Source organism: Lutjanus erythropterus, chromosome 17, assembly GCF_056507025.1.
Source record: "Lutjanus erythropterus isolate fLutEry1 chromosome 17, fLutEry1.hap2, whole genome shotgun sequence".
NCBI classification, from domain to species: Eukaryota; Metazoa; Chordata; class Actinopteri; order Lutjaniformes; family Lutjanidae; genus Lutjanus; species Lutjanus erythropterus.
In genome coordinates, this window is record NC_139333.1 from 23,421,304 (window position 1) to 23,436,906 (window position 15,603).

The window sequence follows — 15,603 nt, forward strand, 5'->3', positions numbered from 1 at the left end:
TATAGGCTGCAGAACACAGTGCAGGGAGTGTAGGGCTGGGAAATCTAACATATAACACCAACAATACAAGCTGTTAGGAATTATAAAACGAAACACATGGTTAATCAAAAACAGACAAACAAAAACACACACTGTAGGATTCTGCCACAAATTCTACTTTTATGATGGCTGTAACGTTCAGGTCTTATAGACAGTGTCATGGAAGTGTTAATTAAACTACATGTTTTAGCACTGAGCTCATAGTTAATGCTACTGTGGACTGCATTATATTGAGAGGTGGTCCTAATATTCTGTGTGTAAACAGGAAGTACAAACAGTTATAGCTCAGTACAACACCTTTAACTATGACTGCAATGACAAACATTCATAATTCACAATGTCAACAAAAACTGAATATTCTAAACAAAAGTAGACTTTATGGCTGAGCAGATGGGTCAGATCACATTAGACTGACCTTTTCCAAATGAAGTGGCCAATGAGGGTTTCTCGGTATTACAGGGATGCATGATAAATATCTGGGCTGATAAATTATCTGCCGATAATGGGACATATTATATGATCAATTATTATTCTGATGATGAAATTATAGCTGATGAATATTGACTATTATAATATCTTATTTAACATATTATGTCAAAGCATTTAATTTGAATTCTTAGGTAAAACGCACTATAAAAGCCAAAGGATGTTTGTGATGTTTTCTTGATGTACTTTACTAGAAAAAATAAACCCTGGAAGAGTCAGAACTGTTCTTTGTTTTTGTTATAATAGTGATGTGAATTATTTGGTTCAGTCAGAGCTTTGGAGCATTAAATCATCTGTGCTTTGTTTACTGTATTTTTACATCATCATTTCTTACCCTCAGTTGTGCATAAACTACACATCATATGAACTTGTGAAATTATTGGTTATCTTATGAGTACTGGTCCCAAGTTTCATTATATTATAAAGCCTGACTGATATATCACTCAAATATTATCGGCCTGATATTGGCCTATCATAGCTTTATGTTGACTGATATGGATCTGTATGAAAACTTCTTTAAATAGAACATAAGGCAGTTTTTATTTGTCAACTTTAAAAGCAGAATCTTAGGTATATTTGAACCTTTTTATTAGTTGAGGTTTAATATATACATAGTTTTTTTCATAATAATTTATAATCACAAAAAATATGAATGACAGCTTACTGTTTCAGTGCCCTGATATAGTTTTGGATAATCACTTTTAATGTTAACATAATGTGTAATGTGTTAGTCTAATTTTTTAAGAAAAAAAAGGCAAAACTCTCTAACTGCAGCTTCTTAAATTTTAGTATTTTATGGTTTCTTTAGTCTTCCATGACAGTAAAAACAAGACAAAACAAGACTTTTGAGGACATTATCTTGGGCTTTGGGAAACACTGACTGACAATGTCCACCATTTTCTGCCATTTTATAGACTAAGCAACTAATCAAATACTAGAAAAAAATAGTGGCCAGATCAATTAACAATAAAAATTATCATTAAGTACCGCCCTAATATATTCCATGTCCTGTATATTATGTTCTATATAAAGTATATTGGTCAAAATATAGTGCCTAATATCTGTATGGGCATCTGCCCCAAAAATCAAAATATTGGTCAGACTCTAAAATGTGACATAACATGTCCTCAGTAATGAATTCACAATATCAACAATAACTGGACATTACAGGTATAGTAAAAGTAGACTTAATGGCAGAAAAGTTGTATTAAATTGCATGAAATAGCACTGGTGTACCTAATAAACTGGCCACTGAGTGTTTCTTTGTATATTGTTATGATTTTCTGTAATTGGCTACTAGCTAAGGCAAAACTCATCTAATCTAAATTATATAAATGTTAAATTCCTTCCAAAAGCAACATTAAAATGACAGTTTATAGTTTGAACTCACAGTTAGTTGGTGGTCCTTGGACTCCCCGGTGTCCTTCATGGTCACTTTCGGTCCGACTGAAGGATAATGAGCGTCAACAACAGACGGGACACTGGACCATCCTCCTCCTCACTGTCCGCACCTGCATGCCACCTCTTCTAAAACACACCTCGAGCCACAGCTTTGGCTCACGAACTCAACATCTGCTGTGGTGGACTGTGTGTACAGCAGCTCCTGTAATGGTCTCTGACTGTCTCCTCAGTATAACACCGGCAGCTACTAGTTACCGAGCCAAACACTTAACGACCACTCTGTTACTGTCTACCGAGTCCCAGCTAACTGTCTGTTTAGTGCGTCGACGCTTCACCGCTCGTCCTGTTTCCTCTCAGCAGGTAGAAACACGAAGAATAATTCACGAGGTGCACGCAGACAGGTGGGAAACACCAGCAGCAGCCCACCTGCTACCTTCACTTCCCTGTCTGTCCTCCTCTCTCTGCTGTCCTGCTGCTGCCTGCCGCTCACTGCTGCTGTGGGTTTCTGTGTGTGCGCGTGTGCGCGTGCGCACGTGTTGTCCCTGGAGACCATAGCGGAGCACCGGTGTTGTTGTCGTTACGTTATCAAGCTAACGTTAGCTGCAGTAGCTAAACGTAAATGCAATCCAAACGTGCTAAAGATCTCAATGTATTATCACAAACTGCCCTCACAATTTTTTTTCCTTTTGTTTTTAATTTAATTTAATTTATTTATTTATTTACTTGATTTATGATTTACTCTTTTAAATCCATTTTAATATTTTGTTGTTTTTTGTATTCTATTCTATTGTATGTGTCAGTGTCTCTTCTGTAGTGTCTGTTTTTTTTACACGATTAAAGTTTTATTTTTTTAATAATTGCTTTACAGTTTGTGAATTTGAAGTTTACAACAAAGAAAAAAAAGGCTGTAGCAGCTAAACTAGCCAAACAATGCTAACTACCTCTGAATATAAAATAAAAATGCGTGTATTACTCATCTTTTTCATGTCATTTAGTTTTTTCTTTATATATATGTGTGTATATTTATAGATACATATGTATAAATAAACAAACATCTAAATAAATGCAAAAGATATAAAAGAATAGGAAAAAACAGTACGGGATACATCAATTTGTCAACTTGAAAAGAGGGGAATTTTTTATTTAAGACCTCTGTTATTGGATAATTTTGTTTAGTTTTTTTTTTTTAATTGTATGTAAAATTTTAATTTAGTCAGATTTAGAAAGTAGGATTATTCGCCAGAACAATTGATATCACCAGGATTTAATTTAGTTTTTCTTATGTGAGGTATTTTTTTTATATACACAAATGCAATCATACATATATATATATATACAAACCTTCTATCGTGTTAAATACTAATCCAAAAAATATTGTGGCATACGATCCTGTTTACTTTAAACTTTTTGTGAGACTATGCTGCCATCTGCTGGAAAACTAAAAAATGACCCTCCTTTGTGTTTAGAGTTTCAAACAACTTGCTGGCCATAATTCTTTGTCCACTCTCATCAAACAGGAACTCAATTATACAAAATTTCTGTAAAGATGAAGCTCAAAAATCAAGAACATTCTTAAAAGTTTCTAATTTCATCAAATGCAAAGCAAGCCCACTTTCTTAATGAAATATAGTCCATCCCTCAGGAGAATTTTTGAAACGTCAGTTTGGTCCAGATTGCTCTTTTTGTGATGAACACATTGAAGTAACAGAACATTTATTTTATGAATGTAAGTTTGCAAGTGCTTTTTGTAAAGATCTGCATTAGCCTACTGTTTGTTTTCTTACATTTAACAATTTCTCTGTATCAACAAAAGACAATGTAATTTTTGTTGTGTTTATGAGAGATTGTACACATGACTCAGCAATTAATATAATTAATATTCTTGGAAATGTTTTGCATTAGAATAAAATCTTGAAAAACAACTGTGTCATTAGTTCTCATCCCTGAAATTAACAGAGAAGAAGAATGCTTTGGTAATTCTGCAACTGAAGAGAACAACTTTACCTGAACTCCTAGGGCTTGTTTTTTTTATTTTTTATATATGTTTTATTTTTATCATATTTTTTTTATTCCAATGTATTTTTCTAGTTTATCTATTTATTTATTTAATTCAACCTTTATTTAACCAGGAAGAGTCCAACTGAAATTAATACTCTTTTCAAGGAAGTCCTGGCCAAGATAGGCAGCAATACAAAAGTAAGAAAAGATAATTAAAAAGTTTCGTTTACTTTCACTATCCATCTTTTGTTTTATGAGTGACATATGATGCTTCTTTCACACTGTTCCATAAACGTATGAATGTATTTTTGACACACACATCAGTAAAGTTGTGCAGAGAAAAAGAAGCATCCAAAGATACTGTATTTAACGTTTCCACCTTTGATTCCAGGTAAAATACCACTAGTGCAGCTGTTGTCATGGTTACAGATGCCTAAAAAAAATACTTGTTCATCTGTTCTCTCTCTTTCGGATTTTATCATTTAATGTGCACACTTTTCTGATGTTGATGGGTTTGTCGAACTTTTTACCCCATAGTCAAACAAATTAATTTGCTCACAACAATGAAGTGATGACACATCATGTTGTACTCAAAACTGATTTATTCAACTCACAATTAGACCCTGAAGTTTAAGGTCACACACAAAATTAAGCACCACTCTCTGTGCCTGTACAATGTAACATGCTGAAAGAAATGACACGAGAAAATAATCATTAATAAACAAAACAGTATGTATTAAATCCCTACAGAAAAATCACTGTTAGTCGATGCAAACATGTCGTGTTCTGTTTGGATGGTTTCAACTGATGAAAATTATTACCTGAATATTCTCATTAATCGTTGTTAGAGCAGCACAGCTTCCCAAGTTATGACAGAAACTACATTTTTTTAAATGTATTAGCTGGATTAGATAGGCAGAGAACATGAATTAATGGCCCTTTAGAGAATACAAAAAAAACTGTGTTCCTATGTGACATGGCCACACAAAACTAGAAAAAATATATAAAAATGGCACATCGTTTAAACAAAATAATCCACATCAGAATGAGACAACAGTCTGTTATTATCATACAACTTATATACAGAAGCCGTGGTCTCAAGGTAGTCTCGTCTCCGGGAGGTTCAGAAACATAAAGCTTCACTTGCAGGCGTGTCTGTGTGTGAATGCAAATAAATTATAACCCAACAATACTTCCTGCCGTGTGATGCCAGTGCCGGGTTTGTGCTTCATAAAATATCAAGCACGAAGCACAATACATACAAAATAATATGCCACGTTTACATCAGCTGTCGTGTGCACGTTTTTCTCTTTGGAGATCTGAACGTAAGTTTTGGACAGGAGAGATCAATCATTTTAAGTTGCTAAACTGTTTTTTTTTTTGTCTTGCGTTATTGTGAACACTTTGCAGAAATGAACCCTCAAAATCAGCTGTTTCGTCAAAGTTATTAATTTCTTCTTCATAAAAACAGTCAAGTCTTTGCCATCACACTTTTTTTTTTAACACACCGTATTAAGAGCAGGTTAAGTTTGATAACACGTGTCAGAAATATTTAGCAAGTTCCCCCACAAATGACAAAAAAGTGTGATTTATGAGCATACAACATGGTTCCACTGTCCTGAGACTGCACAGGCTGGAGTCCTGGACTAACGAGACGTTACACACCATCCTCTGTGATGCTTGGAATAACAGCACACTCTTTGTCCGTGATGCTGTTTCCCTCCTCGGACAGATAAAGAAGTCTATGCTTGGAAGTCGTTCCCAAACTGTCTTCTCTGTTCCTCGGTCATGGACAGATAGGTGGCCCTCATAGTGGGGGAGTACTGTGGAGGAAAAGGTAAACACACAGACACACACAGAGAGAACATTACGAGCTGATTCTGTGACTGGGGCCTAATCATCAGATTAGAAGACAGAAAATGTCATGGGGGGTTTAAAGGAATAGTCCTCGTGTGGGATTGAAAGGTGGCTCTTTAAAGATTGAAGCTCAGCAGAAGATGGCAGCTGTAGTCAGCCTGGATTCACAGTATTCACATGACTGTACGGTGTATTTAGCATATTTGAAATGCTTTACCTTGCCGTCAGACTGCCTTTTCCGACGGGTAACTGCTGTTACATAAGCTAAATATCACTCTCTCTGAACCAACCAGACTCCATTGACAAAATCAGTAATTTTACCTCGTAGAACATGGGAGCTCCTGGCTACTGCGGCCTTGATCAATTAGTTTGTTTATCTTATTGTGTGACTTTGGTGACTAGTCTGGATTCACTGAAGTCACACAATAACACTAACTAACTAACCAATCGAGGAAGCAGTAAAGCGACAACCCCTGTGTTCTGTGAAGTAAAATCACTGATTTTGCCAATGAAGTCTGGTTGGTTTGGAGAGAACGATATTTGTCTTATATAACCACCATTTCCTCTTGCAAAGGCTGTCTGACAGCAAGGTAAATATTCTAAATATAGCCTACACTGAATCTGATATTGTTTTTTAGGTGGCTAAAATACATTTCGTTCTGACTCCGTCCACAGCAGTACATTGCTTAGCTTCCTACATTGGTATTCCTGCAGCGTGACAAGTGCCATGTACTGTAGCCCCACTTCAAATAATCCAAACCATCAATTTAAGTAAAGTACAAGTACCTCTAATTAGTACTTTAATGTAGTATTTGCACATAACAAGTTTTAATAAGTGAGCTTTAAAGGTGTTTCATAACTCCAGCTTCACATTCAAATAGCAGATTTGAGCGTGGTATCAACCTTCGAGCCTCCTGGCATTTCCAATTATTGTGCCACTGTGGCAAAGACATCAGGTGTTTGGCTGAAATCTGTTTCTCCGTTCATTTCTCGTGTTCTCACTTACACTACTCTGTTATGCCTAACCATTACCCACCCTTCACTGTGGATGGCACTGCTACAGGAAACACTATCTGATGGGGGAACACAGACACGACACCATTTCCTCAGAGTCAGAGCCCAGCTCTGTGAAGAAATTATCACCAAATTAACACCACTTTGGAAATAAGAGAAAAAAAAGAAGCATGTTCACTGAGGAGTTAAATTGAAATTGTCACAATCTTATATTGAATTTTGGAACAGACATAAGTGGTTGTAACGATGTGCATTACACAGTAATAACATAGGATGACTAACTTTATTGCTTCGCACCAACAGGAGCTGTGGAGGGGGGAGTGACCTTACCAGAAAACATTAGCAGAAAAAGCGTTTGTGAATTTGCTCATTAATTTAATCTATAATGGAGACATCATTTCCCCGAAAAAATCACGTCTGGTGGAGGACAGATTTGCATAGTGAAAGTGAGACTCATAGGGAACCAATCTAAACGCAAATGGCGTCATTATTCTATAGCCATTACACTGTGCAATTAACATTTACCTCATACTGATACATACATTTTCTGTCTATTTTCCTGGCTGTGCTTCTTAACTTTTGAGCCTTTCCGACTGAATTCCTGTTTCTGGGTACCTTTTACTGCTGTTTCAGTATCAACCTCAGGGAGGTGGATGATGTGGCAGAAGCAGTTTGAGAAGTTTCTGGCGACGTTTTGATGCATTTTCAGATGACTCGGAATCACGACGGGAGCCTGCTGTGAATCTAAACTGAGTATAATTGCCGTTTCCCACAGAGAAGCAACCTGCAGACTTGTAAGAGCCACCTTCAAGCCGGCAGGTGACTTTTATACCAAAAAAATGACATTTTCTGGGGAGTATTACTTTAACTCCGACCTAAAAACTGGCTCAGGGCATAATTTATTCAAACAAATCATTTCATTACTCATTAAACATCTCAGTCACTTGAACATGAAGAGTAGCCTGGGAGTAAACCTGGGTAAAATAAATTCTATAGCACTACACAACCCCCGGTGCAGTACGAGCTATAGAATTGAATGGCTGGAGCAGAACTGCATGCACAGGGAGGCTAACTGTGAGGAAACCCAGGGACATTACAACTATGGTACCACCCTGTGACCACCAGGGGCAGACAAACCCTCACTAACCCAAACAGACTTTCTGGAATGAGGACAACAGGTTGTGAGTTAAAAGCCATGCCAAACAGGAAAAAAAACAAACTGCACAGGAACCAAACAACGTGACGTGAGGTGAAGGAGGAGAGGTAAAAGATGCAACAGAGGAAAAGTGAGGGAGTTAATCCTGAGGAAGAGTTGAAAAGACTTACTCGGTTTCTATACTGCTGAGAGTATATCTCCAAAAGTTGATTAAAAAAAAAAAGAGGAAATATAGAAATGAAAGATACAAACAAACACACATGACGAACGAACAAACAAAAAATATATAAAAGAAGCTGTTAGCTGCAGACTGCTGCATGGTGCTGTACAGTTGAAGTCATGAGGGAGAATTTAATTATACATTGCTTGCTGATATTAATTAGGAAAGAAGTCATAAGGCAAAGTACATCACATTTTGTCGTTAACTCGAGCTGGAACTAAAGGCTGAAGGTTAATGAGAATGATGACTGACATAAGCAAAAGAACTTTGTCTTCTTCATCTACAAAGTGTACGAAAATACATGAAAAGTAAAAAATATATTTGTCATAATTTTTGTATGAGGTACTTGTGGATAGTCAGTGTAGTTTTACTGTAGACCGCTGCAGTTTGGAAAAGCAGAGAGGAGTACCAGCATGTAAACGAAGCAATGCATTTTTAAGTTTATGCTACATTCAGTACATTTTCACCACTTTACCTTGCCGTCAGCCAGCCTTGTCTGCTGGGAAACTGTCGTTTTATGAGGCAAATCTTGCTCTGTCTTGCTCAACCAGACTCCACTGGCAAAATCAGTAATTTTACCTTGCAGAACATGGGAGTTGCTGGTCTACCACTGCCTCGATCAGTTAGTCTGTTTGTGTTACTGTGAATCCAAACAACCTTTTAAAACACCAAAGTCACTCAGTAACTCCAAAAAAGTAACTGATCAATGCAGCAGAGGACCAGCAGCTTCTGTGCTCTGCAAAGTAAAATGACTGATTTCACCCATGGAGTTTGGCTGGTTTGGACAGAGCAATAGTTGGCTTATAAAATGTTTGTTTCCCATCAGAAAAAGCTGTCTGACACCAAAGTAAAGTAGTGAAAACAGTCTAAATATAGCATACTTAAACTGATATTAATTTTTTTAGGTGGCAAAGATATGTTTTGCTGCTGACCCTGTCCACAGAAGTACGTTGCTTAGTTTCTGTGCTGTCGCCCCTCTCTGCTTTTCCAAACTATGGGTGTGACGACCACCATTTACTTGTTAGTAACACCCTTACTACCTCATACAACTACACTTCAAATCATCCAAACCATCCCTTTAAATCTCTGTGCATAACAACGATATGCAATTCATCAAAAATAAAATATATATTTGGTTTGTATTTCCTGAACTGACAATCACAACATTGTTTCTCCAAATTATCCTTTAAAAGGAGGTCATAAAAGACTGATCTGAAGCAGATTAGATACCTTGACTGCTGTGTTTCATCACAAACTTGCACAGCATGTTATTAAAAGGCCATGCCCAATGAAAATTTAATCCAAAATGTTTCTATATTTATCACTGGGATGTACAGCAACGGGAGACAAGTGGCCCAGCGGGGAGGGCGAATTTATTAAATGAGGAAGAAAACCTTAAGTGTCAACAGTGATCAAGTTTATGGGTTAAGACCTGTGTCACTGCCTCCTGGGAATTTGGCCTGAGGGAAGCTAAATGATGTTTCAGTTCAGGATTAAATATTAACTACATTACTTCTCCTCTCTTTGCTTTGGTACAGTAAGTCTGCCTCCTGTAACTTATGGAGTGCAGAAGGCACAGTGTACACCGAAAGACTGTCTCAGTAAATACCTTTAAGAAATCCTTATAAAAGTTGATTAAAGGGATAGTTTGGATGATTTTAAGAGGAGTTGTACGAGGTTCATATCAGTAGCCAGTGTATTACCTACAGCAGATGGTAGTCGACATCCTAAATTTGGGGAAGCAGGAGAAGCTATGGACAGGGTCAGCAGCAAAATGTATTTTAGTTTAAGTATACTCTACATTTAGAATATTTTCAGCAATTTACTCTGGTGTCAGACAGCTTTTTCTGACTGAAACATTGCTCTCTCTCACTCAACCAAACTCCATTTGCAAAATCAGTATTTTTACTTCACAGAACATGCAAGTTGCTGGTCCACCGCTGCAACAACTGGTTAGTTTGGTTGTATTATTGTGTGACTTTGTAGAAGCAGAACTAACCTTTTAAAACACCAAAGTCACACAATAACGCAAACAAACTGACTGATCGAGGCAGCATTATACCAGAAACTCACATGTACACAAGATAAAATGACCAATTTGTCCAATGGAGTTTGGTTGGTTTGGAGAGAGTGATATTTAGCTGATATAACAGTGGTTTCCCATCAGAAAAAGACAGTCCGACATTGAGCTAAAGCCATGAAAATATTCTAAATATAGCGTACACTTAAAGTGATACTTCTTTTTTTAGGTGGCCCTTGTTTAAAGTGGCTAAAATATGTTTTGTTGCTGATTCTGTCCATAGCAGTTCAATGCTTAGCTTCCTTCACCAGTACTCCTGCTGCTTCTTCAAAATAGGGGCATGTTGACTACCATCTACTACAGGTAATACACTGACTATGGAAAAGTTATACAGTCTCACTTCAAAGAAATCCAACTTATCCCTTTAAATCAAATAAAGGTTATCATGTAGTAGATATGGTTTAACATTTTTGCAGTGTAAAGGTGAAATTTAAGGAAGGAAGTGAGTCACAGAGTGAAAATATGAGTAAGATAAGCAGCAGTTATTTATAATAAAACAATTTCCTGTGTTAAAGGCTACATCTGTCTGCTAGCTCAGTGGGAAGTGACATCATAGGAAGGACTTGGCCTCTGGGACCCAACGCACCGACGGGGGTGGAGAGCCTCGTCCTATCAGAGGCACGTTCTCGTACCGTGGATTTCCCCCGAACAGAGCTGTGTGGTTCCTGAGAAAGAATGAGGAGACTGGACTCAGACGCAGCAGGGGTTACAAAAATAAATCTAGCGATCACACTTTGCTCATTTTTTTTTTTTTTTCCCGTCCACTCACATGTACTCAGACATGGGGGCGTTGGAGACAGCCGGGGCGGGCGGGTGGAGGCTGGTCTGGCTGCCCATGCTGCTGCTGTAGCTGCAGAAGCTGTGCATGTTGGTGAGGTTGGGGTTCTGAGAGCCTATTCTCCTCGCCCGAGGGTTGAACGGATCCTCCTCATCGATGTCGTCGTAATCTCGTTCCCTGGAGACACATCCGCAGAGGAAGAGAAAAACGCCTGGCTTATTAGTGCAGATGTTTTAAAACTGTGAGGTTAGAGTTAAAGGTAGAAGAGACCTGAGGTGTGAGGTGAAAGGGGCTCGTGCACACTGATAGTTATATCTTTTATTTTGGCTCACTGATTTGGCTGCTTATCAACATGGCAGCCGCCATGGGAGTAACATACAGCTCATGGAGAGGTTTAGGGTTAGTGTGACATTATTACACAAGATGATATCTTATGTCCAAAACAAATAAACATCCATGAATCTGCTTACTTCAGAACTTGCCTTAGAATTACTACATTTTTAGGTTTTCTTAAGTATTAAAGTAATCCAGTGAGTTTTCTGTACATCAATGGGTACACTGCAAACTTTTAATTGCAACAGTTACCTAAAACTCACTGAATCCAATCATACTTACTCTTTATGTCCCCTGAACATCCAAAATTTAGAGCATGATGGTTTATTATCTTGTTTATGCTGAACGCTGACCAATGGGTGAAAAAATGACATCACTGCATCGAAGAAGGAACTTGTTACAACGCGTGGTTTTGCATCTCTGAATTTTTGAAACTGAGCACCCATAGTGCACAGTGAACTTTTCGTTTGTCTCTACAGACACGTTTATGACCCTGCACTGAGAGACCACAGGGACAGCCAAATGATTCTGAATTTGCAAAGAGAGATAACCAAAACACTGGCAACAAATGAGGCATTTTGTCAGAAAAATGTTTAAAAATATGAGGTATTACTTTGTGAAAGAGTGGCAACCTGGTTGGACATAGAGTTATCCACCATTTCTGTTGGAACTGGGATGGAATTGAACATTTTAGTCCAGGACTAGCAGGTAATATTGCTGCTGACCATTTCCAAAAGCACGCAGAAAAGGTTTTGACTTCGTTCCCTACTTTCCAAAAAGCAATATTTCTTTAGTGCGGCTTAACAGAGACTTAAAATTTTCTTGCCAAATGTAATCCATCATAGTCAACATCTCACCGCTTCTGTTATGACAAGTTTGTGTTATCGCTGTATGGTAATACAACTGTGAGCAGGCATTCTTCTTCAGGTGTGCTCTCTAAGAAGCTCAAATCTCTGAGATTCAAAAGTCAGCCGTTGATAAGCATTCATTGACTCCACTGTCAGGAAGTCAAACCCAGAAAATACACATGTACATGGGGGACAGATTATGTGAATATTGTTGTTTCTTGCATTAATAAAATCCTTCTTTGGAGTTTACATCTCAAGGATATCTTTACATAAAGCGACTTCAAAAGAGCCCCTGCTTATACCTGCATACAGAACATAATGATAACGTAACTGACAAAGACATAAAGGTGATAAATTGTTCATTGTGATGGATTACATTTCTCAAGCCAGTTTCCATTCTCTGCAGGCTATTTTTCATTGTTTGATGAAATAGGTCAAAAACAACGCCACCCTGGAGGACAACAAATTAATCTAAAACTACAGTATGCATTGGTAAAATAAATGACTGTATATTTGAATGTATTAAAATGTGCAAAACCAGCCTGGCTGTATTTTAAATAGATAAACAGTTTGATTATTTGATGTGTGGTTAAGTGAAGTACGTAATGATTGACAGCGTATTAACTACAGATCAACAAAACATATTTTAGCCACTTAAAAAAGGTCCACCTATCACCACTTCATGTTGGCGCCAGACAGCCTTTTCTGATGGGAAACAAACATTATTTAAGCCAAATATTGCTCTCTCTAAACCAACCAAACTCCATGGGTGAAATCAGTCATTTTACCTCACAGAACACGACAGTTGTTGGTCTACCGCTGCCTCAATCTGTGGGTTTGTTTGTGTTTTTGTGTGACTTTGGTGGATCAGAACTACCCTTTTAAAACTCTGAAGTCACACAATAACACAAATAAAGTAACCGATCAAGGCAGCATTAGACCAGAAAGTCCCGTGTTCTACGAGAAAAATTACTGATTTGTCCAATGGAGTTTGGTTGGTTTGAAGAGTGATTGTTTTTAGGTGGCCCTTGTTTAAGATGGCTAAAATAAAATCCCACTTCAAATCTTTTGAATTATTCCTTTAAACAGCTTACATTCACAAACGTGAATTTGTATTAGTAGTTAAACATCTGGTCACTTGTGCAACTGTAAAAAATATTCACACACACACGCACTGGTCAGCTCATACAGTGAATACGTGAAGCTGCATAGAGATGGCTGCAGGATGAGGAAATGAGGGCGCTCAGGCAGGCAGAGAACGAACTGACCTGCAGGCAATTTGTCTCCATGCCCTGGGAATGGCACACAGCATGACAGTGAAGGCACAGGCTGCCAGGGTGGAGAACAGGCAGAGGTAGAGCACACCCTCCACCCCGTCATAGCACACCCCCACCATGGCATCCAGGTAGTCCTAAAGAGGTCAAACACATCGTAAAAACACAAACAAAAAACGCAGACGCGCAAACAGTCAGACTCTTGCTGTCATGTTTCACGGCAGACAAAATGAAGCGAAGGTGAAAAAGCACTTAAAGCGCTGGAGTGTGGCGTCTCCAGGAAGACATATACTTCACTCATCTCACGCACATTTAGTGAGATGTTCAACATTATTCATGTACGGCTGCACTGCGGTCGTGAGCCACACTGTACGACTTACACAGCCCAGGAAAACTCTACACTCTCATTTAATTTCTGTTTCTCTCTGTTCTGTGTCTTGCTCTGCTCTCCTCCCAGTTCTACTTTCAGTTTGATGAAATCCTGCGTGGCCACTTACTCTCCTGTTGACCTAGTTGTGCTGCTGTGATGCCAATTAGGATGCAGTGAACGAACCTTGTTGAGCCCCCTGCAGTCCAGCAGGGCGGTCAGCTGGTGCAGACTGGCCTCCGAGGAGTTGAGCAAATGCTGGATACCCAGCAGGTCTCTCTGTGGAGAGGTCAACGTACAGTATCACTGAAAAATACTCATTTATACGGGAAAAAGCTGCTTGACTCTGTTATAGTGCACGTTAAAAGTCACATTTTGGTGTGTGTGTTACCTCAGCTGTAGGGAACAGTGGCACAGCAAACTGCAGCAGACCCTGGATCTGGATCTGCATGGTGGTCAGGGACCTCTGGAAGATGGTTAGAGGCTGCAAACAACAAAGTGCGTTTGAACTCACGCAGAGTAAAGAGCATGCAAATGAGGAGTAAACACTGATCCTAATGGAAGTCTTGAGGGAGGCATCATAATGAACAGAGCCAGCAGACAGCACAGAAAGTAAAGCTTCTCAAGGCTGTTTAATGGCGCTATTGTCAAAAGACATAATGTTGTGTGCATTTTCTAGAAGAATATGCAGACTTCTTGTCGTTCCGCAAACTGAAAACACATGCGTGGAAGCATAATAGCCTACATTATGGATCTTATGTTTCTGTAATTACATTTGTTAGTTAATTTAAAAGGGACAATCCAGATTAATTAACAGCGGGAACAACAAGTGGGCCAGAGTTAGCCTAACGCTAATGAGAAAATCTACAAATCAAAGAAAATTGGACATGGACAAAAATGGCCTTCAGGTGCACTGCTCAGCTGCAAACCATGTCTTAGGATAGCTCTGTTTAAGTCTTATTAAATCTGTCTCTGTCTGTCCATGATGACTGACTGCAGTGTCATATGTGCACTGTATGTTTAATCTGTGCATAATCTCATGAACGGAGCAGCCAAAGGACGCAAAATAAATTTCAGCGCATACTGACAATCTAAAGAGTATCTAAGCTATGCTAGTTAGCTTTTCCAGTACTGGCTTATCAGGTTTTACTTTTGTCTCCATTGTGTTTATATGTAGTTACTGCCTTATTATGTGGTAACAACTCAGTTATTAAGATGCTGGAGTATCAGAGTTGATTTTTCAATTACAGGTTGGTAACTAGCTTCATGCTTCATAGTTAGTTAATTTTTAGCAGTGCTAGTTCATCTGGTGTTACTTTCTTTTCTTCATTGTGTTTAGGTTTAGCTACTGCCTTTGATGGTAAAACTAATTAAATTACTACAACACTGGAGCACAACTGATGTCTCAATGAAGAAAAGTTGGTAGACTAACTAAGCATAAGTTAAAGCTTATTTACTAGCCAGAGTTTTTACCTCTGTTTTATGGACTGGGAATGTATTTAAAATAATAATATTTTATTATTTTTGATTATTTTGTCATTTGTATTTTACTGAGCAGAAAAAATTAAACATAATATGTAACAAAATAATTTTAGATACTTTGTGATTTTGGTATATTGAGGCTACTAAATATCAAGAATGTGGTTACATCAGAATGTATTCTTGCATTTTAAAATACGTTTATTTTAATCAAATACATTTTCTCATAACAGTATTTTATTTTTATACACTTCATGGGCAAGTATTTGTAAT

The 15,603-nt window shown here is 38.0% G+C and overlaps 2 protein-coding genes across 3 annotated transcripts in view; both read right to left on the minus strand.

The window, feature by feature from the left end:
• kif19 (kinesin family member 19) overlaps positions 1-2,223 on the minus strand; it is a 47,981-nt gene extending 45,758 nt beyond the window's left edge. The window contains exon 1 of the mRNA XM_084741381.1: positions 1,916-2,223. Coding sequence (XP_084597507.1) covers positions 1,916-1,954 — 39 coding nt within the window. The 5' untranslated portion in view covers positions 1,955-2,223. The remainder of the gene's footprint in view (positions 1-1,915) is intronic.
• Positions 2,224-4,508: 2,285 nt separating this feature from the next.
• The window catches only part of ttyh2 (tweety family member 2), a 94,962-nt gene continuing 83,867 nt past the window's right edge, over positions 4,509-15,603 (minus strand). Inside the window, exons 9-15 of one of the 2 annotated variants that reach the window (XM_084740672.1) lie at positions 14,243-14,335; positions 14,038-14,130; positions 13,479-13,621; positions 11,021-11,206; positions 10,838-10,916; positions 8,122-8,148; positions 4,509-5,747 (exon numbers count right to left, since the gene is read on the minus strand). In XM_084740672.1, coding sequence (XP_084596798.1) covers positions 5,667-5,747; positions 8,122-8,148; positions 10,838-10,916; positions 11,021-11,206; positions 13,479-13,621; positions 14,038-14,130; positions 14,243-14,335 — 702 coding nt within the window. In that variant the 3' untranslated portion in view covers positions 4,509-5,666. The remainder of the gene's footprint in view (positions 5,748-8,121; positions 8,149-10,837; positions 10,917-11,020; positions 11,207-13,478; positions 13,622-14,037; positions 14,131-14,242; positions 14,336-15,603) is intronic. The other variant, XM_084740673.1, reaches the window with a different exon arrangement.